At 38.4% G+C, this 27,993-nt stretch overlaps 1 protein-coding gene across 2 annotated transcripts; it reads right to left on the bottom strand.

The window, feature by feature from the left end:
- Positions 1 to 489: 489 nt before the first annotated feature.
- LOC111873371 (zinc transporter 1) lies at positions 490 to 27,416 on the bottom strand. Of its 2 annotated transcripts, XM_023868028.1 has the most exons (9): positions 27,231 to 27,416; positions 19,372 to 19,497; positions 17,345 to 17,627; positions 15,229 to 15,417; positions 12,270 to 12,395; positions 11,953 to 12,131; positions 10,782 to 10,868; positions 6,490 to 6,678; positions 490 to 1,233 (listed from the first exon to the last, which is right to left on the bottom strand). In XM_023868028.1, the coding sequence occupies exons 1-9, from the start codon at positions 27,411 to 27,413 to the stop codon at positions 508 to 510; spliced, it is 2,088 nt and encodes a 695-aa protein (XP_023723796.1). In that variant the 5' UTR covers positions 27,414 to 27,416; the 3' UTR covers positions 490 to 507. The 2 variants fall into 2 exon arrangements, with proteins under 2 accessions (XP_023723796.1, XP_023723797.1); XM_023868029.1 differs by lacking the exon at positions 19,372 to 19,497.
- Between the last annotated feature and the right edge of the window lie 577 nt (positions 27,417 to 27,993).

Genomic DNA, 27,993 nt, shown 5'->3' with positions numbered 1-27,993 from the left:
GTGACAGTTTGAAGAAAGCAGTCTTCTGGGATTTGGCACCGTGTATATGTGGTGTTAACCAAATCCCAGAAGACTGCTTTCTTCATAGTCACCGCCGTGAAAGCCTCAAATCTTACAAAGTGACAGTTTGTTAATTATGTGATAATGTGATTTATGTGAAGAAATGTGATAGAATATAGTAAATGTTGGTAAGTTCCTGTCTGCCTGTCACTGGTTTCTTGACTGGCTTAATCTTTGACACCCAGCGATGGAAGGAGTATGTTCCTCTGATATGTCAGTGAATTTATGATAGACTACGTGGTGCCACACACCAAAGGAGAGTAAACCTGCAAGCTGTATTTTGAGACACTGGCCTATTGGTGTTGTTGACACAATAATGATGAATATACTGCCATCATGGATTCACATCTTACATTATTCATTCATCTAATCAAAAGAAAAGCCAATTTAATTTTTGGGTTCTGTTGTGTTAGACTGTGTAAGCATTGCTCAAAGCTAAGAAACATTTTATTTTCCAATTTCAGTTTTACTTTGCAATTCACCCATTTCAAGTTTTGTCACATTCTGCACATTTGATTTAGTCACTACTAAATCAGTCGAGGCAGAGCCTGACACTGGAAATTCTGCATGAGATATATCAGATTGTAATGATACAGTGTCAGATTTTTCTGGTGAACTGCGTGATGCTGTCTCTAATATGACTGTATCATGTTCAATTATCCTCAAATCCTGTGGCCCTACAGCAGCTGATTTAGAGTCTACAGTTGGGAATTGTACAACATTTCTCTGAACTACCAACTCTTGTTTCATCAGATCTGAATGACTGAGAGTTGAAATTTCAGTCACTTTGTCAGCATTCTTGTGCAAATCATTCAATACTGTTTCATGATCCAGATTGTTATGCATGCCATTCATCACTATTTCTTGAGTAGTATTCAAATGAGTTGAGTCTATAGTTGCAGCTTTTTCGGTATTTGGATGAGCTGAGTATCTAATTGTAATATGTTCATCATTTATTTTCGCATAATTTTCCCCTACTTCCTGCTCCAAATCTGAGTGCACTGAACACGCATCTCTTAAACCTTCTTCACAAATGCATGTATTTGAGTCCTTGTTGCCCGAAGCTGTTTCAAGACTCTGGTTTATCTTGCTTGCCAGTGCAGGATCAGACTGTATTGAGGACTTTCTGTGAGATAGCTGTTGTACTCCTGCAGCTACATCTTTCTTGTGATTCTGAAACATGAAGTACAGGTATCCATATTCACGTTGATGTTTATTCTGTTCTTGGGTCTTTGCACCATGTAGAGGGGGCAGTGTTGCTGAAGTTTCAGAGGTACATGCTGCCTTCATATTCAGGGTTGAAGTGAGCTGTGTGAGTGTACTTCTAAAACGTCAGCAGCACCGCCCATATAGTGCGTAGACCCAAGAGCAGGATCGACAGATTACACCAGTATGGAGTTTGTGGTATACTGCATAGGTTAATCAAATCTTATCTTACAGGACACAATAAGGAAAAGTTGCACACATAACAAACGATCAAAAAAATATTTGTCAACTAACTTTCCAGTTACACATGGACCTCCTCAAGGTTCTGTTCTTGGTCACTTATTTTTCATTTTATACATAAATGATGTTCTGCATTTAAAACAAGGCAGAACAAATTATAAATCACTCCGTCCAATGTGACCTGTAAGTTTTTTACTACGTAAAAACTTAACACCCTTTTTACGTAGTAAAAAACTTACAGGTCACATTGGACGGAGTGATTTATAATTTGTAATTGTTATTGTGATGGACCAGAATGAAACAAACCAAGGCAGAACAGTTTTGTATGCTGATGACAGATCAATATTTAAGAAAGACAAGATATAATGAACCCCAAAAATCAACTTCAGATAATACAGGCATAGTAGAGCAATATTTTGAAACAAATAATTTATTTATAAATCCAACCAAATAACACTACATTCTCTTCAAGACAAAACAATGTAGGGGACAGGGAAATAAATAGAGTAGAAAGTACTAATTTCCTGGTGGCTATAACTGATAGTAACCTGAGGTGGGAAGTACATGTTGAAATAACTTGCCATAGAAAAAAAAATCACTGTGGTCTTAGTCCGCAGGCGAACTATATTGACTGAGTGACCGGCACTTGTTGGCGAAGTTAGTGCCCACTTTAGTGGTTAGAGGGTCATCACAATGAATTCCCACGGCTGTTAATTTCGGTTTTCTAGACCAGAGGATTTCCCATAACCTGTGTATAATTAAGAGACTATCAAAAATGTTTGATGTAAATGAAAGAAGGATGTTGTATTACGGTTTGATCCATCTGCTTTTGTCATATGGAATCGTATGTGGACAGATGCCAGGGTACTATGTAGAAGGATATTTACCCTTCAGAAAAGGCTATAAGGTACAGTGCAGTGTTAAAGAAATTGAAATTATGCAGGGATAGTTTCAGGCATCTAAAGATATTAACATTATACTTGTTATAATTCAAGAAACAATCTTATATGCAAACGAAAAGTATAACTACACTGTAAATAAACAATTACATACATGTAATGCAAGGGATAGTAATGATTGTCATAGATATGTACATAATTTGAAACTTAATAAACCATTAGTAGCAGGTTTTCTCTTCTGTAACAAATTGCCTAACAATATAGAACATAGGTAATAACACCCTTTTCAAAAAGTAACTGAAGGATTTACTTATTAAGGAATGCTATTATTCAATAGAAGATTATCTGAATGAATAATTCTCGAATACTGGTTGCTGATAAGCAGATGCATAGAATATGTTTTATTTCTAATAAGTTTTTTATTTATAACCATTATTCCAATAATTGTATAATATAGGGTAAACATGTCCTATATCAAAGTATTTGATCTGCAGTATGAATGAGAATGAATGAATGAATGAACACCAACATTGAACCACCATGAAAGCCTGAAGTCACATATTGGTGTTTGAGGCTGAAGGCTTTCACGGTGGTAAATAATGTGTACTGTCATCTGAGTTATGAAGCCATGTGGTATGTTAGATTTTTACTGGCATTTCAGAACATGCTGCTTCCACCTTCAGAGTATAAGAATTCCCTGAAGATGAAAGCAGCATGTTCCTCTGTATTGTCAATAAACATTACCAGCCTACACAATGCTACATCATAGAACACAGTAAACTCCAGAGGTATTGAAAGCTTTCAGACTCTTGAGTAGTACATGAAATGTAAAGGATGTATGTTAAAAATTAACAAATTAGAATGTGAGAATCGTACACCGAACTGATGGAGGATATTGTTCAATAGACTAGCAGCAATGACGGTGATGAAGCTGTAGGTTCGTGTATAATTTTGATGTCAACCAAGAAATTTAGACCAGGTACTAATGCTGCTGACTTGTATGTTGGAAGTGCCTGCTTTGATTCTCAACCAGGACACCAAATGTTCTGACTGAGAATTTTTATAATTTTCCTTACTCCCTCCAGGAAGGGAGTGTACCTCAAATTAGACCACACCCTCATCTTTTTACATTTTTTTCCCAATTCGTCATTTATGAGTCATCATACCATTCAATGCTATACAGTCTGACTCTGACAGCATTGTTAATTACGCCACAAATAAATACAGTAGATAAATTCTGATGTTGTATTTGATTTGGTTCATCCTGGTCCGTCACACTAGCAATATTATAAAAGGTTATCAATTCCATCCAGTGTGATTAATAAATGTAAGATTTGAGGCTCTCACGGCGCTGACTGTGAAGAAAGCAGTATTTNTTCGTGATTAATAAATGTTTTTTTTTCTCCTTCTCCTTTTTAATCTTTCATCCTTGACATGTTTTGGTCTGAGACACCATCATCAGAAGGACATATCAATACAGGTGAAAACTGCTATTACAGTGTCATTGATCAATATCAGTACATACACACAATATCATTACAATGTCATGAATAAAAAATCTGACCCTTTAACAACTACAATGATGTGCATGAATACATTAAAATATTTATAAATTATTAGTTTACAAATGTGGTTTAAAGAACTTTGTTAAAATTTAGAAACAGTTTGGTTTGTGTCCTTTATACTGCCTCTCTTTAAAGGAAGTTGAGTGTCTACCACCTTGTGGTTTGTTGTTTGACAAATAGAACTCTTTAGTGTTGTCCTGTTGTTTGGGCCACTCTGTGTTGTTATATCCTTCTGGAGATGGTCTCTCAGACCGAAACATGTCAAGGATGAAAAATTAAAAAGAAAAAAAACATTTATCAATCACACTGGACAGAATTGATAACCTTTTATAATCTGATGTTGTATTATACATATAATGTACATTTGCATAATTTTTATTCTTCATCTGATAATATTTTGGTGATTAAATTAAAGAAGATCAGATGAGTGCAATATGCAGCTCACAGGAAATTAAGAAAAGCATACAAAATTTTGTTCAGAGAACCTAAATGGAAGAACTCACTATTGATATGTAATGGAAGGTTACTATTAAGATAAATGTTAGTAAAAGTGGGTTGGTTGGCTTTTTTATGACACTAATAGTATCTAGGCTATACAACTTTGAATGGTGGGGTAGTAGTGAATTGGAAATGATCTGGAAGTAAGTGATCATGGCATAAATTTTGGTTTCTAAAATATTCCTGGAGTGATTTAGGAAAACCACAAAAATTCACTTAGGATAGCTAATGTCCTGTCTAAAATTCAATAAATATTGGATAGGAACCAGTGACTAATTTTTGGTGCCCTGAGAGCTGAGTATCAGCTTTTCTCAAGCAACAACCTACACTCTTAGATTTGGAATGATGTGTTACATACTTAAGTCTAATAGTAATAAAAAATTTTTGTTAGTTATAATGTTGAAAGAACAAAGTAAACATGGTCCATTTTGTTTTCCATCATGACAGATGATTCAGGTAGAATATATTATATAACAGACATCAAGGGACAATGCAAAATATTCTGTTATTCATTAAGATATGGAATGTAAGGCTTGTGGTATGGTATCTGTGTATATATGTACATCATTAAAAGTCCTACCACTTGATATCCTAAGCAACACCAATTTAGTTCACACCTTAATAATCTAGTAGTCTCTTATGGCCCATTCTAATATTATGCTCCCATTCATACCTGCATCTCCCACATGTTTTTTTCTTACAAAGTCTTCCTTTCTTCCATTCATAATGCATATATCACTCATTTCCACCTTCTTAATTACTTATCCTAATAATACGAGGGGCGTTCAAGTTCTAAGGTCTCCGATTTTTTTTCTCAGGACTGGGAGCAGATAGACACATGCGGTTTAGTTTAAAATACGTGTGCACTCTTTGTGAATGCATGACAGAGATGGCAGCACTCTACGGCACACAGAACTCTAGTGGTAGCGACGAGAGTGAGAAGTGTTTTTGATACTTAAGATGGCAACGTTTTCATTACAAGAACAGCGAGTAATCATTCGTTTTCTCCACTTGCGTGGTGCGACACCCATTGAAATTCATCGCCAGTTGAGTGAGACGTGTGGTGATGGTGTCATGAATGTGAAAAATGTGCGTTCGTGGGCGCGACAGTTCAAAGAAGGCCAAACGTCGTGTGACAATGAACCAAAACAATCTCGGCCTCGCACCAACCGGTCTGAAAACATGGTCGAGCGAGTTGAGAAAGTTGTTTTGGAGGATCGCTGATTGAGTGTGGAAAACATCGCCTCCAAAGTTGGCATTTCCGTGGGATCTATGCACACAATCCTGCATGAAGACCTGCGAATGCGGAAAGTGTCCTCCAAGTGGGTGCCACGAATTCTGATGGATGACCACAAGGCTGCACGCATGGAAATTTGCCAGGCGATGTTGACACATGATGAAGGCATGAGTGGGACTTTCTTTTCATCAACTGTGACAATGGATGAGACATGGATGCCGTTTTTCAATCCGCTATTGCATCAGCAATTTTCCAGTGGTCAAAACACACTCCTACAGAAGCGTTCGCAGCGGCCATGGAATCATGACGTCGACGTTGTGAAAAATGTGTACGGCTGCAGGGAGATTACGTTGAAAAGTGACAGAAGTTTCAAATTTTTTGTATGATTATTGTGTGAGAAAAAAAATCGGAGACCTTAGAACTTGAACGCACAACGTATATGTTGAAGAGAAAAAATTATGAAGCTCAAAACCATGTAGTTGTCTCCAGTCCCATGTTACTTCTTTCTTCAGTCCAAATACTTGCTACAGCACCTAGTCTATACACCCTTAGTCTTCATTCTACCCTTAGAGAGAAAACTCCATTGTTGTATAACTTAAAAAAACTGAAATGATAGCACTCTGTATATTTATAGTGTACAGCCTACTTTTCTCTGTGGTAGGTCTGTTTCATTCAACACATTGAAAATGTTAACAGACTCTGGGCTTGCTTGGTAATAGGAAAGAATAAGGAAGAGATTTCAGTTTGTCTTTTTTCTTCTGTTAAAATTTTAGCAGTGAGTTACCTTCAGACATTGCCTACTGTGGCCATTAGCTTGATGATGGTTATTGTCATTGTCTACTGCGACTGCCATCAAGTCTTGATCATTATGTGTGCAGCAGTGGAGGCTGTAACAACCCAGCTCTTGACATTGAACCAGACAACGATATTCATGGAATTTTGGCAGCTGCATTAAGTTGGTTTTGTTGTCCATCTGGAATTAAAGTGAATGTTTCTCATCCTCAGCTACTGAACCAGCCCAATGCTCAGCCGTAATTAACAATAATATACAAAGTACATAAAATGAGTGCATATTTCGGAGGTCATGTCAATCTGTGAGATTACAATACCATGGAACAGCATCATATGTGCATTTAATTAATGCAAATTCAACCATTCCTGCTCACACGCACACACACACACACACACACACACAAAAAGAAACCCTGAAATCCGAAAGAGAGGGCAGCTGAAGACAATGTGCCTGTGTTGTTTCATGGCAATGCAGTTGTGCATTTAATAAAGCTGGGCTTGCTCTGCAGGGCTGCATATCCATGTACCTCACAAGGAAACAAGTGAAAGCTCCTGCCTTTGATCTGGCAATCAAATAAAGAGGCTTGGGCAGTGCCAGCATTATTTCTGGGTTTGTCCAACTAGCGTTTCATTCCAGAGGTCTCTTAATTTTGTCCATTATGTATTTACATAAAACAGGATACATAAAGCATGTACTTCATTGGCAATCTGAGGAATTATCAAGGGTAATTCTGACTATATGTAATTTTGGGTTTATGTATTGTCTTTAGAATGTAACCTCATGTATGATGCGACTCCATTGTAATGACTGTGAACATTACTGTCTCCTGGGATGCGTTACTGTGTAGTCTGACAGATGTTTACTAGTGTTTCAGAGGAATGTTGTGCCATTGTCCCCGTCTGTAGTAACCACCTGTGAGACTATATGGTATCATATCATAGAAAACAGAATCTACATACATAGTTAGTTATGTACCATAAACTCCTAGTTATCCTGCATCCAACCATCTAGATTCCTCATATCGCCAGCAAAAAATTAAAAAACAGTGTTGCTATAAAGTTATTCAGAAGCAAATTTGCAATACACATGCATTAACTTGCCATGTGGTAGTTATCCCAGCTGCCATTAGCAGTGGTACCTGTTGTCCTCCCTCAAGCAGGTGCCATTACAGTAGAACAAACTATCTAGCTAGCTAGCTAACTAACAAACTAACTAACTAACTACTATTAGAACTCAGATGTATGACAGTGTCTTTTATCCAGTTAGCCAGTTAAATCCAGTAAACAGCTTTGTAATCTCTCTCTTTTCCATATACATATAAAAGAGCCCTCGGTACCAATTTGCTGCCTTATTAACATATTTAAATGCAGGATATTATGATGAACTGCACATGTAGAGTAGAAATGGTAGGAGATCTGCTGTAAAATCAGCTTTTGTAGCTACCAGTTGGAGAACTGAGAAAAAGGAGCAAGAATAACACTAAAATTGATCTTGATGCAGGTTGGAATGATATTTGTATTTAGTATATTTAATAAAATTATTATGATCTAGACCAGGGGTCTCCAAACTTTTTGAACCGCGGGCTACATTAGGTAATTCAGCACTTTCAACGGGCTGGATAAAATGATAAATTAATAGCTCTAGGTATATGAGTTTTATTAAAAGCACAGAATTTTATAAACTAGATAAAAAGTACATGAGAATAAATTATCATATATTAATGACAACAGACAGTAGCAACAAATGCTCATATTTCCATCACTAATTATAATAAAGCCATTAATGTGAATGATGGAATTGTTTTTGCATTCTTAAAATCTGATTAAATCGAGGTTCAAATTTTGAAACGCTAATCACAATTAGCGACTTTAAATGTTCATCGGATAAATTGCCCTATATTTCGACTTGATGTACAGGGTCCGGCAAATCGACCTCCCGTATTTCAAAAGGCAGTTACAAACAAACAAAGAAAGATACACAAAAAATACTTTTATTTGTGAACAACAAATACGATGCTATTTTACATTACTTGGTTTTAAAAATTATTTCCGGTAAATGGCGTCCTCCATTGTTCACACATTGACAAAGCCTTTCCCGGAAGTTGTCCATAGTTCTTCGTACCATTTCCGGTGGAATGGCAGCCACTGCCTGGGTGATTGCCTCCTTAAGTGCTTGCAGGGTTGTGGGGCGATGTTTGTACACTTGCGCCTTTAAGTGTCCCCAAAGGAAAAAATCACAAGGTGATAAATCGGGTGACCTTGGGAGCCAGGCGATGTCTCCTCGCAAAGAGAGAAGACGTCCAGGAAACAACTCTCTCAGAATTGCTAAAGAACTCCGCGAAGTGTGAGCTGTGGCTAAGTCTTGTTGGAACCAGGCTTGTCCCTCTTCATGGTCCCCAACAAACTGGTTTAACTTAGTGGAGGAAGGTCTCGATCATGTGACAGTAGCGATTCGAAGTAACTGTTACCATTAGCCCATTTTCCTTGAAAAAATAAGGACCCCACACACCAAATTCAGCAACGGCGCACCAAACTGTCACACGAGGGCTGTGAAGTGATCGTTGGTGAAGTTCCTGAGGGTTTTCTGCTGACCAGTAGCGGAAATTTTGTTCATTTACAGTACCTGACAAGTGGAAGTGGGCCTCATCAGATGAAATCAAAACAGCGCCAGAGGGAATGTTCTGAAGAATGTCCTCACATGCAGCTTTGCGAGTTTCAAAATCTCTCTCACTTAATTCTTGGGTAACCATCATTTTGTATGGGTGCATGTGTAGATTTCTGTGCAGGATTCTTCTTACACTCCTATCAGACAATCCCAGGGCAGCTGCATGTTTAAGTGCTGAACGCTTTGGAGATTGCTGGATGGACGCTCTCACACGCGCCACATTTTCCGGCGTTGTTACGGTCCGAGGTCGGCCAGGCGATTTCTTTTTCAGTGCAGAACCTGTTGCTCTAAAGTTTGATACCCAAACGTGAATAGTTTTTCTATCCGGAACAGGATCATGTTGGCCAAGTTCGAACCGAATGCGAAATGCTCGCTGAGTAGTAATCACCGATTCACCATTATGAATATACTCTTCCACAACAAATGCACGATGCTCACCGTGCCATGCCATTGCGACTACTGCAAATGGCACTTATACCGCTATCGATCGATACCCCCTCCACCACCGTATCCCCACCACAACTCACACAGCGCCCTCTCCAAATACGGGAGGTCGATTTGCCGGACCCTGTACTTCATCTGGGAAAAAAGTTTGTTCACACAGATATGTCGTCCCAAAAATGGAGATAAATTTATGAGCAAATTTCTTTAAATTTGGAAATTGCTCAGAGCTGAGAAATTTATAAAATTCGATAAAATTTCCTTTCTTGTATTTGTCTTTAATATGATAATTTTCCTGAAGTTCAATAATTTCCATTTGAATTTGACTTGGGACATCTGCATCATCACAGTCAAACGGATTTTGAAACAATCTAATTTCCTGAGCACTGGAATCCAAATCAGCAAATCACTTCCGAAATTGTTCTTTCAAATCTAAAATGACTAAATTTGCAAACGNTAAGTGCAAATAAATCACAGACTAAGTTATTTTCACCCTGCAACTTTAAATTCAAATGTTTCATATGGTTCACCAGATCAGCAAAACTGCTAATTTCCAAAGCCACTCGGTATCTGATAAAAGTGGTTCGTGATGGTTTTTCTCGGTAAGAAATATATCAATTTCATTCCTGAGCTGAAAGAAGCACGAAATAACCTTTCCACAGCTAAGCCATTGAACTGCAGTATAATGTGTCAGGTCAATAAGCTCGGAATCACACTTACCAGTACTCACTGGAAAATTAGTTCAATTGGCGCATTTCTGCAGAATTCTTTCGCGGGCCGGATAAAATCACATCGCGGGCTGTAGTTTGGAGACCCTTGATCTAGACTGATATTGGCAGTTACATGTTCATGAATCATGCCATATTATGAAATGTTCTTATTTATATCAAATTTACCCGGTGACTGGACAGGAAATGGTGACATCTTATTTGAAGGTGCCTTCCCAGGACCACAGAGAAATGCTACACACCTATGTAAGGATAGTTGTTGTTTGGTTACTCTCCTCTTTATGGCTGATGCCCAGTTCTTTTCTTTCTTTTTTAGTATCCTCTTGTGTTCTGGTCCCCATAAGTTTCTTGGTTCAACTACCCTAATAGTTCTTGCAGAAGAGTTTTCTTATTATACAACTTTACCACTTCTATCATAGATTCAAATGCATATTGTCTCATTGTCATTACCTTGAAAAATTCAGGCTGGATAGTCACCTGTGTGATCCCCTGGTCATGGAAGAACTCAGTCACATCCTTTGTAATTCTTAGGTAATCCTGAAAGATCAATTTCTGTTAATATACAAATTATACTGAAGAGTGTAATTCAGCATTGTTTGCCCAAAGAGATTTGTCTTGGCTTAACCCTTTCCCTACCATAAAACAATTCAGCTAATGAGATGGCTTCTGCTTTGGCTTCAATGATCCAGGGTAGTTGATGCCCACAGATTGATGTACTGTTCCATGTATAGTAAAACATACATTCAACCATGTATAAACCAGGGGTCACAATATATATATCACCTGCTTTAACATACTAGAACTCTGAATTTTGCCCAACTAGTGTAGTTCTGTTTTTTGTATGGTATTAATTGGTTTATTATTGTAGCAGAGATGTAATATGTTTTGTGTGAGGTATAAACTGAAATTTTATGTATTATTTAGAAGAAATTCAGCCCTTAGAGGATTAAGGTTCCTTTGAGGAGCAGTAGATTTTAATACTAAACTGAGGAATATCTTAAATGGAGGGCATCTGACACTGAAATTACTGACTTGGAATCACTGAAAATGAATGATAAATGAAGAAAATCATTAAATTGCACAAGATTAAATGGGGTTTCTGCTGTAACTCTTAAATGTTAAGAAATTTCCTGACTATGCAAAATATATTTATTTCAATATTTTCTTTTCTTGGATGATGAAGTTCCTGTTACAGTTTTTCCAATGTAGCTTGACACAGGGCTTGGCAGTAAGATGGTCTAATAGGATGTGTACTTGAACATGATATCAACCTATCAGAGATGATCAGCCTAAAATGTGATTTTCTTAAACTTATGGTTATGCCATTGGATTCATACTGAGGATGAATTTTTTTAAACCCCACCCACAAGAACTACATCACTGCGATTAGAGAAGCTCAAGTATTGGGACTGAAATCTGCAAATATAGTCATGCTGTATATACAAAACAGAAATTGTGGAGGAAAAGCAGTCTACACAAAGGAAGTCCTGAATTTATCCTGCTTTAGAGAACTTTATAAGGCATAAATGTAAACTTCTGTTTTACTTTGTGAAATTATATTCTTCTGTGAGTGTCATCAACTGTCCTAGGTTACAGTAAATCTGCAGTTACTTGCACCTACCCTTGAATTAAGGAATATGATATGTGCTGTCGAGAACACCTTCGTGGCCGTCAGTCTCCATATATGAAGATCATGGACATTAACGATATCTGGGAAGGCTTTTAACAACTCACTGCGCAGTGAATCTATGTTGATGGTATCTGGAATTGTTTGCAGTAAAATGGAACTAGACTCTTTCACTGAAAGTAAAACAGAAAAATTATGCACTTATTGTTCATTTAAACAAATACCCTTCATTATATGTAGCTAAGAATGAGGAAAGAGTTGAGAAATGTTGAGTTGAAGCACTTTGTTGTATACCAAAAGAATATACTTACTATATGGATAACTCAGAATTAACAGCAGCACAGCAGAGAGAATGGAGAGTGCTGGATCAACATATTTTGCAAAATTCTCCTCCGTGAAATATACAATCAAGGCACAAAGTATCACAATTAGACAGCCTGAAATCAGGTTACACAAATAATATTGTGATTCAGTGTCCTTCAATAATAATAATGTCATTCATTTGGCCACGTCATAGCTCAGGTGGTTAGTCAGTGGCTTTCCACTGCGGTGGCTTGGGTTTGAGCCTGGGTCTGGTCATGTGGGATTTGTGGTGGACAAAGTGGCGCTGGGGCAGGTTTTCTCCGAGCACTTTGGTTACACTGCCAATGATCATTCCACCAATTGCTCCACAATCACCCTCATCTGTCACCTGGGGCTGGTACAATAGGCCAGTAGTGGCTGCAGTACCAAGTGGACCCAGTCTCACCCCACTAAGAATAATAATTGTCATTCATTTTAGGTATGTGTATGCATGCTTGCATGTGAATGTATGTGTGCACACACATGTTCAGAAAATAGTCAACAGTAAGTATGTTACCTTTTACTGTTAGAATGTATGAATTATATGTATGAACCTTCTGGTAAAGTGAGACACCCAAAAATGATAAAAGTTTTAGCAAACTTAATGCTTAATGCATGGAAGAAGGGGAAAGGAGAAGGAGGAAGAGGAGGATGAGATGGTGGTGGTAGTAATCTTCCCTTTCCTTCTGGTGAAATGTAGATGTACTATTGGCAAAGTGAAATGAGGATTTTCTTGATATTGTTTTGTCCCATTAAATTAGATGACTGAAGTAACGGTACTGAGTCACCATCTTGTTTATCCAGACTGGATTTTCTTAACTTTCATTTATGAGGATATATTGATTTTCATAATGTGACATGGGGAATTGATGACACAGCCATCGGTAGGCAATGGCACAATAAAGAGTAACGCAATCATGGGATACATCATGCCACGCAACATGACCAATGGAAGTACTGCTGGGAACGGTGAACTCTGTGGGTCTGTGCCGAAAGTGACATCTTGCAAAATAGAATGACTGTGGGAGGCTGTGTTTCCTGTTAGGTCCATCCTGAGGCTATATCACAAGGACCAACGAGAAAAGCCAGTCAGGTGAGAATGTAGAGAGAAGTCTGGAAGGAGCCTGCAAGCAGACAGACCAGTCCGAACCTGAGGCTGCTGTGAGACAGTTGCCCCTGGTGGAGGCATAGGAGCCCCTATCATTGTAAGTTGTGTAGCAACACAAAGTTAGTTGTGATACAGTCACCAGCCAGTAAGGACATGAACACAGAAGCTGTTACCAGACAACCAGTGAAGACACAGCAGACTGAGACAACAGTGTGTGTTAATTAGTGATAGCACTCTAGTTACTTGTACCTATGATCTGTAAGAGTCCAATAAATCTGATTACCAATCTAAACCCCACTCAATCACATGACAATCCTGTGACATGGCAGCTGAAAGACAGGAATAATGGAGCCAGAAGAGGCGGCTTTTGCTGAGGAACAGCTGATAAACACTTCTGTGACAGTGAACATGTGAAGCAGTGTCTCCTATCAAGTCTGACCCAAGGCTATAGTCAGCACAAACTGGACAACTCAGACGAGAATGTGAGTGCATTTGGAACAATTGGGTAGGTGCAAGACAGTCCCCAGCCGATAATGATGTGAGCAGAAGAGGACATTGTTGGAACCCATTGCCAGGCATCCGCTAGTGAAGATGAACTGAGAGGACTTAGTGCATGCTGTAGGAGCAGCAAAATATGTGAATTAGCGAGAGTGCTGTAATTACTTGTAGTTGTGATTTATAAATGTTCATTAAATCCAATGACCAATTCAAACTCTGTGTCTAGTCACATAATATATGATAGTGTGTATGTTCTCCCCAACCAACAAACATAAGAACCAGGAACAAGGTTATTGTTCACAATATTGGCCTGTGCCAGAAACAAGACTCTTCACAGATGGGAACATCTATCAAGTCATCTTTGGAAACCATATTAAATATTCAAAAAAATCTCTTTGAGTGTGGACATTTGTTCTGATGTCTTTCGTTTCATTTCTTTTATTTGATGGGAGATAACATAGATGTCATAAACAAAAACAAAAAAACTTTAATTGACCTTAGTAAGGAGGTTGGTCTAGAAGTAAACATGGAGAAGTCTAAGTATATTTCGCTGCTTCATCACCAGATTGTAGGGCAAAATCATGACATGTAGATAGTTAACAGATGTTTTGATAATGTGGTACAGTTCAGATATTTGGGAATGACTATAAGAAATCAAAACGTGATTCAGGAGGAAATTAAAAGGAGATTGAATTTGGGTAATGCTTGCTACCATTTAGTCCAGACCCTTTTGTCTTCTCATCTGTTGTCTAAAAACATAAAAATTAGAATATACAAAACTATTTTTTTTTACCTGTGGTTCTGTATGGGTGTGAAACTTGGTCTCTGATATTAAGGGAGGAACACAGAATGAGGTTGTTTGAGAACAGGGTGTTGAGGAGAATATTTGACCAAAGAGAAATGGAGTGATGGGAAGTTGGTGAAAACTGCATAATGAGGGCCTTCATAACTTGTGCCCGTCTCCAAGTATAATTAGAATGATCAAGTCAAGGAGGATTAGATGGGCAGGGCATGTAGCACGACCAAGACGTTGGATGGGAGGATAATATTAAAATGGATCTTAGATAGGATGCTGTAGTATGGACTGGATTGATCTGGCTCAGGATAGGGACCAGTGGATGGCTCTTGTGAACATGGTAATGAACCTACAGATTCCATAAATCTTGGGCAGTTCTTGAGTAACCGCACCAGCTTCTCAAGAAGGGCTCAGCTTCATAAAGTTAGTTGGTTTAGTTAGTTATTCAGTGTTTCTGTTCAGACAACAGGGTACAGGCACAAGTAAACTGTTTATTTGGATTTAATGTTTATGACATCAGCCTTACCTAAAACATCACGACACATTTCTCGTAATCCCTGTCGCTGTAATACCTGAGGTGAAGTGGCAGTGTTATTAGTCTCAGCCGACAGGCGACGCTGCCCTTTCCGCACAGAGTCTTTGTTTACTGAACGATCCAAAATGACATCACCGCTTGGTGTGACATGTAAGAAACTTCCCTGGTTCAGTGTGTATCCTGAAATAATAGGCTTCCATAAATGTTCAGCATGTGCCCCAGGCTAGTAATAACATTTCAGGTTAGTTGTCATTATTTGAAGTGTACATATTGTGGAATATTTGCTCGAAGGAAGAACTGTGGAGGCAGAGAAACAGCTGTTGCTAGGTAATTCCCCCCAAGCAACAATAGAGGAGGTGTCACGATACGTGACCCGTATACCCATTGCTATGTAGCGCCAGCAGCATACGCATGCGCGGTGGCGTCACGGAACGATAGAAGAGGCTATGCAAGCGGTGTTCGCTGTGGGTCCACTCCAAGTCTATATGACTCGATCTACCAAGTTCTGTTCAGAGAGAGTGCAGTGCAGTTGAGGTCGCAGTTATGGAGTGTTAACCAGCGAGCAGCAGATGCTAAAGAATCTCCATTGCTAAGATTCTTTACCAGGAAACGTCCAGTGAAGTCACTGCAGAGGAACAGCCATCGTGGAAAGATGCTGCCAAGTAAAGACTAGTGAAAGCCGGTCATGGTAGCCGAACGGTCTAAGGCATGCACTGTCTTCACTCGCTCGGAAGCCGGGATCGTGGGTTCGAATCACACTCAGGGCATGGATGTTTGTGTGCGTTTTTCTGTGTTTGTCTACAGGTAGAGGCCTTGCGACGAGCTGATCACTTGCCCAAGGAGTCCTACCATATGTGTAAGATCTAGAAAAACCGAAATGAACGGAGTTCATGGAGGTAGGCCTAGGCCCACTGGGGCTGTAGTGCCAAGGAAAAAAAAGATGACTAGTGAAAACAGAAAGAGAAGACTTAAGTATAGAATGATTTGTAGTGTGGAAATCAGCAATAGCGTTATAGTTATTTGTAGTTATGACGTGTAAGTGGTCAGTATATGTATTAATCAATCCATCCCATCTGTAGTCACCAAGACATATGACTATGATTTATATGCTATAACGCATTTAACTAGGCAACGACGCGATAAACACCTCGCTTAAGGTCACGCAACAATAGGACGTTTGTTTATAGCTCGTTACTAGTCAACAGTCAGCGAGCCAATGGGCTTGCGAAAAATCGTTATCACGTGACTTGATTTCTGTGTGGTCTGCGGTACGCAGCAATAAAACTGTTATAGCCGATTATTCCTTTTTAATAATATACTTTACCAAATTGGAGGCACGCGGTAGCGTAGTTGGTTGAGGCATATGCTACAAGCCGGAAGGTCGCGGGCTCAAGTCCCGATGAGGTCATTGGATTTTTTCAGTTGACCTAATCCTTCCGGCCGCATTATGGCCCTGAGGTCGACTCAGCCTCTAGGGAGTAAAGGGTGGCCGGCGCATAAGGCTGACAGTCTTGCCGCCATCTATGAGCCGATTGTGTAGATTCTAGATGATCAAGTTACTTTCTGCCCTGAAGATGGAGGCAGTAAGTTCATCTGAAACGTTGATAACGATCTACCGGACAACATAGCCACACATACCAGAGTAAAATAATCTTCATTCTGTTAACAGGCCTACAGATTTCTGATACCTGTAAGTTCTTACCTAACACTTCTGTAATATAACAATGCCTGTAATTTTCATAACACTAAACTGGTTTTATATAAAATTGTGACATGTTTATAATCATTTTCTGTAACGATTTTAGGTGGCTTTATCCAGTATTTACACTAATGAATAGATATTCTTTTTACAAAAAGTGTCATTAAATAAACTGTAAAAAGGCCATACTATCATGCTAGTTGGTGGAAACATTTGATGTTACCTAGGTGCCATAAGTTCTCCCAAGGCTTCTTGTAAGTATTATCCCATCTGTATCTTACTTTCCCACATGGTCTCTGCACAGATGTCCCACCCAAAGCTTTATGTTTTCTTACCCATATGTACAGCTTGGCTGTGCCTGAGTATGTAAATCCCCAAAACTATGCTCCATGACAAGGGCATACTTACCGCCTATCAGAAGATAACACAGTCCATTCAGCAGCAAGCCAGTAGCTCCGACACACATTACAGGAATAGGATGATGCATTTCATCTTGATGATCAATGTGTACCAAAGTCTGGAGAGCTTCCACCACTAGTGAGAAGCATAGAGATGCAAGGAACACAAAGCCACTCAGCATCACTAGAACATCAATCCTAGCCCAGCCAAATGTGTTCTTCAGCTTCTTCTCCTCTGAGCTGCTGACATGGTTGTGATGGTGATGTTGATGACGTTGGTGATGTTGGGCACACTGTATGCAATTATGTAACAGAGGGGTCATATTTTATTTGTATACCTTAAGATCAGTTTACATTGAAATCAATGGTGAAGCAAACTTTCATGGCTAAATTTATCATAAAACAGTAAATTTCCCAGGAACCAGCCCAGTATAGGCTGGGTTCCATTAATTTTTAAAACACAAACCCAAAGTTGCCATGCTGATACTTTCTAGAAGAGAAATTTTCATTAAAATGTAAAAATATTTATAAGCTCCCATGATACCAAAATTTGTGTGTCAACATTTTTTCATAAATTTTACAATTGCAAAAGTAAAAATATTTCATGCAGTTTACATCTTATATAAAATCACCTTTAATTAATACACCATAAGAAATCAGACTGTCAATTTTGGATTTCTTTATGCTAAAGATGTATCCACATTCTTATCTTTCTCTCTTAAAGAAACAAGTGTTGTCCTTCAGTGCAAGAGGCAAGTATAACACCCTGGCATTAACCCAGAAGTAACAGCTCATTGGTGTAAAGGTAAAGACATTGGTGATGATATTTCACTTACATCCTTCTGCCCATTTTGCAAACGCTAATTGACATGTACATTTCAGGTGAGAATGTAGGTTGCAGTGCAGGTAATGATGTTGCTTATTGCTGTATTAAGCATATGAGTGATCTGGTGTGCATGAAGTTCTTGGTATAATAAATTATTTATACCAAGTCAGAAAGAGTAACAACTATTTTAATGAGTATATCAAAATTTAATATTTCCTTTATGTGTGTTCTCCTCGTTTTACAATCACTCTCAGTGCACAGAGTAAAAGCTAAATGGGAAGTGTCCCTTTGTTGCGTGCTTTACATCCCAAGCCATTTGATAAATTTTGATAAAATTTACCATCATAAGACTAAATATAACATTGTAAAGGGAACTCAAGCTTAGTCTCTATTGCCACACAGATACAAGTTCGTGTGGAGCCATAAGGGTTACAGAATGAAATGAGATACAGTCTTGAAACTGAAATAACTTTTAATGATAGTTGCTGTTTTTTGGAACATTTTTGGAAGATTAAGAAGTTAACATTCTTACTCACATCTCTTGAGTCATTGATATGTGTTACTGCGTTTTGCATCACACTGTTGTTCATATATCAAAATTTTCAGTTTCCATACTTTTTCGTTCATATTCTCCACTACATAAAATGACTTTTCCAAAAGAGAGCAGAAGAAGCAGTTTACACTTAGTAAACTGAAGATTTAAAATAATTGAATATCAAAATCAATACAGATTCTAAAGGGGTTCTAACAATGGTGAATAATACTCAGAGTAACTGGGTTTTTGGACAATGGCCAAAGTCCAAAAACCCAGTAATTCTGAAAACCAGTACAGTCAATATATCCCTTCCAAAAGGGGGTGGAAAATATGAGATCCGAGTTTCTCATGGCAATGAGTATGATATTGCAGTCTTCCGGGATGTGGCAGCATATAATATTGTAGAGAGGTACAACGTTGCTCCAAAACGTTTGTACCTGTTTACTGTGCTGAAGACACATTCCAGGAGATCATATTTTAATAAAGGATTAAATGTTCCAACAGTAGCAAGGAAGTGATTATAAGGGGTTTCCCCATTTAAGAGAAGCAATCCCAGCTAATGCTTCTATCCATTTTAGCCTAAAAGCCAGGAAATTTACTTACCACTGTACATATTAGGGAACAAACAAATGAAAGTGTACAGGCAGGAAAGCAGCAGACTGTGAGAGGAGCTTACCCCTGCTGTGGCATTATGATTGTGGCAAGGAGATGCAAGAGGAATCGTGATACTGGGGAGCACATCTCTATTCTCTGACTCTTTGCTGCTTTGTTCCTCCTCTCTTTCCACATTTGCACTTCCATACTGTGTGCAAGCAACAGAGAAAGAAGCGTCAGAAAGGAGAAGCTGAAAGAATATCACCCAAAGAAACAAAGCATCTGCAACTTCTTCCAAGTTTCCACAGGTACAGAAATGTCCCTGTACATTATGGTTAGTCACAGTAATAACTGCTTCAGTGAATGTCACATCCAGGAATACCATGCCACATTTAAGTGACAGAGAAGTGGGCTAGTCTGCAACATACAGGAAGAATAATTTATATAATTTAAAACCATACCAGCACTTACTTCAATGCTCATGGAAAAGGATGATGGCCATCATGAATTGTCTGCATGGTACCTAGTGCTTTAAAATAAGTTTCAGACTTCATTGATGATACACCAGTTGATCTAAGCGTAATGGTTCAAGTTTTGTTTCTTTTCAGGAGTGTAGGATACATACTGTATTGTTTAAAATCTATCCTTTGAGAACTGTTATTAAAATTTATTCACTTTCCTGCTTTTAGGATAGAATATATATTTGATGCACTGCTCAAAATCATTCTTTCAGAAGCATCAGACAAATGTCTCCCACTTTCATTGCAACTGAGGTTATCATGGCAGTGGCAATGAACAGTACCATCTTCTGCGATGTCAAACTGTCTGGTAGAAGTTTACCAACTTTTGGGGGAATGAACTTCCTCCATATTTACTGTCAACAAATAAGACAAGCTACCAGAAAGAGCCTCTGCATGCTACTTACTTCTTACCAGTTGATTGCTTGACTTATTCTTGAACCATGAAGTAAATGGCAGCTGTTCCCTGAAACATCAGCGAACTTATAGGAAACTATATGGAATTAATCTCCTGCTTTCGCTCTTTATGATAGAGTATGTACTGTTTAAAATTTATTCTTTCAGAATTGTGGCTGAAGTGAGAATGAGTTCTTTGGTACTACAGCCTCAGATGGGCTCCTTATACCAGCCACTTATGACTGATGAGTATGGAACAGTGCAACTTAATCCATCAAAAACCCCACATACGCTACTCTCAGATTGAACTCAGGTCTCTGCAGTGAGAAAATGGAAATTAATTGCATGACCTACACGTATTTATTACCCATTCAAAAGCAAGTGTAATTCCATGAGGAGATCTTATAACCCCTCAGTAGATGCAATATATACACGTTGGTGTCAGATGAAATATCCAATCTGAATGATCAGGTGGCCAAAAGATCCATCCAGAGGAAGCAAAATTCCTTGGGATTTAAATATTGGAATAGAGCAGATATAAATATGGAGACCCATGCTTGGGATAACAGGAATGAATGTCTAAACAACTGTTTACAGAAGAGACGGTTCTTTCAGTGGGGTTATTACAGAAGATAATTTGCTGGAACATTCAAAGGAAGGAAAGCCTCCGATACATTATCCAACGTTTGACTGATGGTCTTGCTAGGAAATAGTCAAATGAACTATCCAAAGAAACTAAAAAGGACCAAATGGAAAATTATTTTCTTCTTACTTCAATTAATCAAAAATATGGTAGGTCATGAATCCTATTAAAAACAAAAAAGAACTAATCAATCAAAGTCCAAAACCTTTCATATTATTATTGGTTGCCTAAATTAAGTAATTAAAATGTAAAAGTATCATGGCTAAGTAAGGTAAGGACTGAATTAATTATAAGCTTTGTTTTACATTTTTTATATACAGTATGCGCCAAAATATGCAGTACTGAAACTCGCGCATCTCGAACGCGCATGTGTGTTTGTTGACGGGACATAGCTCCAGCTGTACGTGTTCCCAATAGTGAGAAGGAAGTTTTTTTATGCAGTTGTTGGAAATGGGTCTCTCGACAGAGGAAACACTATTCATAGTTGAGTATTATTTCTGCTCATACGGAAGTGGTCGTGAAGGGGGACCAAGTTTGAAAAAGGTGACAGAACAATTCCAAGAGAGATTTAATAAGACAGTACCAAGTAATACAGTTATGCTGTCTGTTGTTACAAAAATTCGCCATTCTGGTAGTGTATTGTGTCAATTGAAGGGGAAGTCTGGTCGACCAGTAACTGTTTCGACAAAGGCAATGCTCTTACCGTCACCCAAGAACGCTACAGGGACATGGTGATCGGACTAGTTCTTCAGGATTTGAGAAGGTTCTCTCGTGCAAGGGGCCTTCACATGAATAGACAGTGGTATCAACAGGATGGGGCGACCAGCCATACTGCTTGAGGATCTCTAGCCATGCTGCAGGAAAACTTTCCAAGACGAATCATTTCACATGGTACTGACTTCCCATACCTGTCCTATTCCCCCGATCTTGCACCACCTGATGCCTACTTGTAGGGAATGTTAAAGGAGAGTGTGTTCAACTGTGAAGATCTGCCAAGAACTGTGCCTCCATTATGCGAGCAAATTGTCTCCTTTTGTAGGAGTCTGCAGCAAACTTTGTTCCAGGATATGATTGAGAATCTGCGTGAACGATATGAACACTGTCTACAGTGAGGCGGTGCACACTTCGAAAACTTACATTACGCGTACTGTGGTAAATCAACACACTAATAGTGTCTATGTTAGTTTCTTTCAGGAGAAATAAACTCACAGATGACAACAATGTAATATTGTTTGTCATTTCATTTCAGTACTGTTAGTTTTGGTGCACGCTGTACTTTAAATTGTATGCTTAAGTATGATTTGATAGATTTCATAATTTAATTTACCAGCAAAATGGGAAACATGCAGTAACTCATTTCTAGGTATACAGAATTCTCATTCCATAACCGTATTTTATTTCTTCTATGTGACTCCTCTTGGACATATAACTGTGCAAGCCATAAATGCTATTGGTTGGATCCCAGTTTTACAGTGTCTCCTTGTGGAAAACATTTTAATCCATCACTCAGGATCATAATGCAAGGACAAGAGCCTTTTCTCCACACCATCCAGTTTAGCTGTGGGTTCCACACAGCCTCCTAGGAAATTGATACTGAGAGCATTTTCCCTAGTGGTAAGGTGACAGGAGTGTGAAGCTAATCACTCACCTCCATCTAGTGCCAAAGTTAATCACTCATGGAACTATACTCCCCTTTGCCATACATCTTCATGACGTGGTATTTAATGAAGTGCAGAGACTTTACTCAAAGATGAGAATTAGGCTAAGTACGTTAATGTGTCCAGGGGAGATTTCAAGGACGGTTCCCAGATATGGAGCAGCCAGGTTTCAAAGAAACATGCACAGAAAGCTAAATAAATATGGAATTTCGGTTCTAATACATGTTAAATTACAACATATTAGCATGTTTCTTAAGTTTTGCTACCAGGATTTTGTAGCTACCTATGTAATTTTCTCCATTTACCCATTACTCCATGATTCTTTAAGTCCAAATTTTATTTTCAGAACTTTGTACTCAATGCAAATTGGTTCCTTATCACATTCTTCATGATCTATTTATAATCGTTTGATATCATATCTGAGTGTCATGCACTCATTACCTTATATGTTATATGTAAAATGTGCCATGGATATTATGATTAAAATTTGTTTTGGTAGTGAGGTTATGTTCAGTCTGTGTTCAGTGTATAGTTACAATAATTTTTGGCACCATAACTCTTTGGAGTCCAGTGGCTATTGCCTGCTGCCTGCTTTCATATTTAGAAACTCTGCATTTTTTGCTCATACAGTGTGTATTTATGGGTTCCTCTGATTTCTAGAATAAACAGTTCATATAGTTGATGTTTGTAAAAGAGATACAGTATATTTTGTGTGTGGTAGGAACAGAATCTTTAATATTATTTAATGGACTTCAGGCTTTGTTAGGTGATTCAACAAATTATTTCATGAATACCCAGGCTAGCAAGCAGTGCTCATTTTATGGATATCTTCCATCCTCAAAATTTATTGCCAGGCCATTGGCTTGACATGTCCCCCCAGTTTCCTCCTCTCTTTTTGTTACATGCTAACAAGGGTTGATTTGCTGGATAAAATTACTGGATTTTGGTCTATTACACTATATCACTGTTGATTTATCTAATTGCTGGCATCATTTTAGTAACAACTGTTTGTTCAACTCCTATCTTCTGGGATATAGCACTCTGTGAAAGACAAAACCATTCCAGTCACATCCTCCAGGTGTTCCTTGTCTCATCGATCACATGTGAATGTCATAATAAAGACATAAAGTCCAAGCTATTTATGATCACACTTTTTGTGTGGCACCTGTACAAAACATAAATATCATTGTCTAATGGGATGTGACACTGTATAGTTAATAGATAGGTAGCAACTTTTTGGAGGAACCAGCAGCCTCCATATTCATGGTAAAAGAGTAAGGTAGGCCAACAAATCTTCAGAGTTACTCCAGTGAGAACGTCAAAACTCATTTGTACAAAACATTTTTCAATGATGGTTAGAATTTTTTCACACTTCAATGAATTGAATACTTTCTGATGTTTGTAAAGTAATAATATTTTCCTCAGATTTCTTATCTCTGAAGTAACACAAAAATCAGAGTTGCCATTCCACTATGGTTATTCTTGGCTTGGTGCACCAGCAAAGAAGCCTAGCCAGAATAAGGAATCAGTGTCACCCAAATCTGACCTGCAGCTGACTTTCAAAATGATAACAAATTTAGGGTTGATAGCATAGAAATAAGAATGATGCAGTTGTCAGTAGTCAGACAAGAATCAGTGGGAATAAATTAGCAGGGAATAAGTTTTTTAATGTACATAATTCTGATGTGGGTATCTGCACAGTTTTGAATGGAATGACAGTCTGGTTCTCTTTGTTTTGAACCGTAGAGGGGAATATCAGGTCAGCTGGTTTGCAGACCTGTACATGCTTGTCCTATTATCACTGATGCTCCCTAAAGAGATTTTTTTTTCATAATGGAAACTTGATTACAACAGAAAACTAGAATTACATTGTCAGAATGATTTGGACAAACCTTTTATGTGAAATCCTGAAGCAAACTTCTGCTTCTGTTCTAAGATATTGTCACGTGTATTATTGACTATTGAAAGGGGTTTGGATTGGTGAATAGATTTACTGACCACTTACAGGTCATAACTACAAATAGCTATAATGATTGCTGATTTCCACACTACAAATTACTCCACAGTATGTCTTCTCCGTCTGCTTTTACTGGTCATTACTGGGTAAAAGCTCTTAACAATGGCCACTCCTCTGCAATGTTTTCACTAGACGTTTACTGGTAACGAATCTTCAGCTTCTGTTGCCCACTGGTTAACACTTCACAATTGAACCCTCAACTACACTGCACTCACTCACTGAACTGAACTTGGTCGGTTGAATCACGTAGCCTTAAAGCGAACCCACAGAGAATGTCTCTTGCAGCACCTCTTCTGTTGCTGTGTGATGTCACTGTGTACATGCTTACCGAACCGCTCCAGAGCGACAGCTGTATGCATCATGCATCTTGACACCTTTATTGTCACATGTGGGCATTGTCTAGCAACTGCCGTTTCTCTTCCTCCACAGATCTTGCTTTGAGCAAATATGCCACAGAATCACCAAAAAATGTGTTAATCACAAGTTACAAAACTAGGAAAATATGACGTATTACGTACACTCTGGGGCCCACTGAAACATTGAAGCCATCAGGATTTAATGTGGAGGGTAGCAGAACATTCACTAAAAGACTTATGTGTATGACACTTAAGACTGTTATTACTGATTGTCCTAAGAGTCGCCAGGATAGAAGAATATTTTTAAATGCTTTTTAATTGTTGTTATTAATATTTGGTGTATTTCCTCCTTTTCTTAAATTTTAATCTTTTCCAAAACTCCAGGAAAGGGAGTAGTTGCCTGGCTTGTTCACCCATAGCAGTGCCTATGCAGTGAAATATCTGGTTTAGTATAAATAACTCTTGTATGAATGCACCGTTCTTGTCTTGTTTGCAGTCAGTTTTATATTCCAGTGTTGCGGTGCCAAGTACCTTTTTTGAAAACGGTGTAATGCTTGGGAAGTGTAAGAGCGAAAAAAGATTCTTTGTGATAATCAGCAGGATCACAGGGACCAGGTATCTGTAGATACGGTAATGATTCTTGTCAGGGGTGTAGTCTTAAATGTTAAGATCCTGTGTGGTCTGGCATACACCTTTGGGTTGAAAGAAATGAGTATAAATCATGATGTGATGCCATTCCTGTTATTTCTTAGCGATAGTTATACACTTTTAAACACAAAAGATGCATCGCGAGAGAAGGTTACACTTCTGCATCAGAGGCCAGAAATTAATGAGCCATTAGAACCATGTGGTTGTGTGGGTGAGTAATGACATGCCACAGGAACATGCTTCCATCTTCAGGGTCTACCCTGTGGACAGATGCAGTATGTTTCTCTGGCACGATATCCACATTCAACACTGCAAAATATCACAACACAGAAGTCACTGCTATGGAAACCTGGAAAGGATATGAGCTATAAAGACTATATCTCTTTCTTGAACCACTGTAGCTCAACTACAGCCTTGATTCTTACAGATACTCTGGGTACCTACTTATGTATAACCTAGCAGCTGTTCTTTAAAGATGACCGAATTCTATATTGGTTTACAGTGGGTTGCAGGCCTGCCCTAAACAATTTTAAATGCCACTTCTATACTGACTGAACAACTAATATTAGTTCAGTTGTCTTTTACTGGTTATCATTTCACATCTACTAAACAAATGTGTTACCTGACTGTGTACTGTCTGATAGTGATCCACTTTCAGAATTTGGACTTTGCAGTATTTGATCATTCATTTACAGGGTGGTGCACGAAATGATCCAGTATTTGATTTAGTATTAATTAATCAACCATACAATGAACGATATTTTGTAACAGGGTTACACTTAAAGTAGATCATGGAGATTAATTCTTACTCTTACCAAGCGTGATAGTTTTACACTGTTCCTGCTCATGATCCAGTTTATTATGTGCTGTCAAGTATTCAGCAACATCACAGTTCGTGTTGAAGTTGCCAGGTGNTGAGGCAGATGCCTCTATGGATATTTTTGGAACTGTAAATAAATGATGATGATGATGATGATGATGAATATTTCAGGCTCTCATGTCTTACTCTCAATTTCATTTTGAATGTGGAAATTTTACAAAACAGAAAGACATTTATAGCAATCAATATACCCATGATACTTGAGGTTTTTATGGCAATCAATATTTAAATTACAGTTTCCATCAATGTGAGACTGTCTAGTTTGGTACATAAGTACAACATTTGTGACGAATGTACTACCGATATAGAAATATATGTTGAGGGTTTTGCAGTGTATGTGACACCATGTAGTCTGGAAGATAGGTTACTAATGATTTAGAGGAGCCTTCTGCCTCCATCTTCAGGGTAGATGGAGGTACTGTCTCTTGAAGTCCTGAAGGTAGATGGTGGCAAATAGCAAGATATCAGCAACAGAAATGGCCCACACCATTGGCAGGTAAAGCTGGGAAGCTCCACCCACCTTCAGTACTCAGCTTTACAGTAAGAGGTCCCTCTAAAATGTTGGTATACAGAGCATCACATCATAGAAGAGGACAATCTCAGGGAATAAACTTTGCAGCACATTATGCATGTTGATAAAGGGTTAAACTACATTGTTAGTTTTACAGGCACACTGTCAGCTGAGCTTTTCTGAGACACAGAACATCTAAACAAGCTGCACGCTTTCCTTCATGTGAATGTGCCTTTGTGCATGATTTTGCGCTGGTGCCACCGCACAACTGACAACCTAGGTCCCCTTGCTTGTTGACTGCTACTGTGGTTTACCTTTATTGTGATGATGCAGCCAACTAGTGCCATGACATTGCAGAGCATGTGGTATGAATCGACGAGTAAAGTGAGCGCATGAGTCATATGACTCATAAAAAGTTGCACAAGAAAGAACAATGTGGTGAGCCCAAGCATTAGGTACAGCTGCACAGGTTGCAGATGGCGGAACCATTTTTTCATCGCCATTCTAGAACAGAACATCAAAGTTGAACAAAGTGAGATAGATGCATTGTAAGTTTAATGTTATTAGATGTGGTTAGTATTGAGGGATCTCAAAAAAACAGTAGAGTGATCTGTAGATGGCCTACAGAATGTCTGTTTTTAATTATTTCTGAAGTTTATAAAACTTAATAAAAGCTAGTCACCTTAAAGTATTCACAACATGTTTCAATCGAAGTGGTGATCATCAGGTGTTAAAAGTTGTGGGTGAGGAAATTGCTGTCTTTCTGCGTTGATATATGGTTTCCCCAGTGTGCATGTGTGTATTCCTCTCTGATGTGTTATGTTTCCCATCATATTATGTTCGTTCTCTTGTTTCCAGCTGCACACATCGACGTAGAAAGACAGCAGTTTCCTCACCCATAACTTTTCTTAACACCTGATGATGACCAGTTCGGTCGAAACATGTTGTGAAAACTTTTAAAGTGACTAGCTTTTATTACATTTTAATAAATTATTGCACATAAGACTGCAAAACTAGTTAAAAACACTAAGTGAAAAGTGCAACAAGATTCTACAATATAATATTATGATTCTCTTT

This window comes from Cryptotermes secundus, unplaced genomic scaffold, assembly GCF_002891405.2.
Source record: "Cryptotermes secundus unplaced genomic scaffold, Csec_1.0 scaffold3959, whole genome shotgun sequence".
Classification (NCBI taxonomy): Eukaryota; Metazoa; Arthropoda; class Insecta; order Blattodea; family Kalotermitidae; genus Cryptotermes; species Cryptotermes secundus.
The sequence above is the reverse complement of the archived record's forward strand: the minus strand, read 5'-3'. Positions and strand labels throughout refer to the sequence as shown.

Excerpts from the sequence above, each read along its gene's own strand:
- LOC111873371 (XM_023868028.1), bottom strand. The coding sequence starts at position 27,413 with ATGAAAAAATGGTTCCGCCATCTGCAACCTGTGCAGCTGTACCTAATG. Across the intron at positions 17,628-19,371 it reads ATCATAATGCCACAGCAGGG|TGTGCCCAACATCACCAACG; the intron begins GTAAGCTCCTCT and ends AATTGCATACAG. Across the intron at positions 15,418-17,344 it reads GTGTTATCTTCTGATAGGCG|GATACACACTGAACCAGGGA; the intron begins GTAAGTATGCCC and ends CTATTATTTCAG.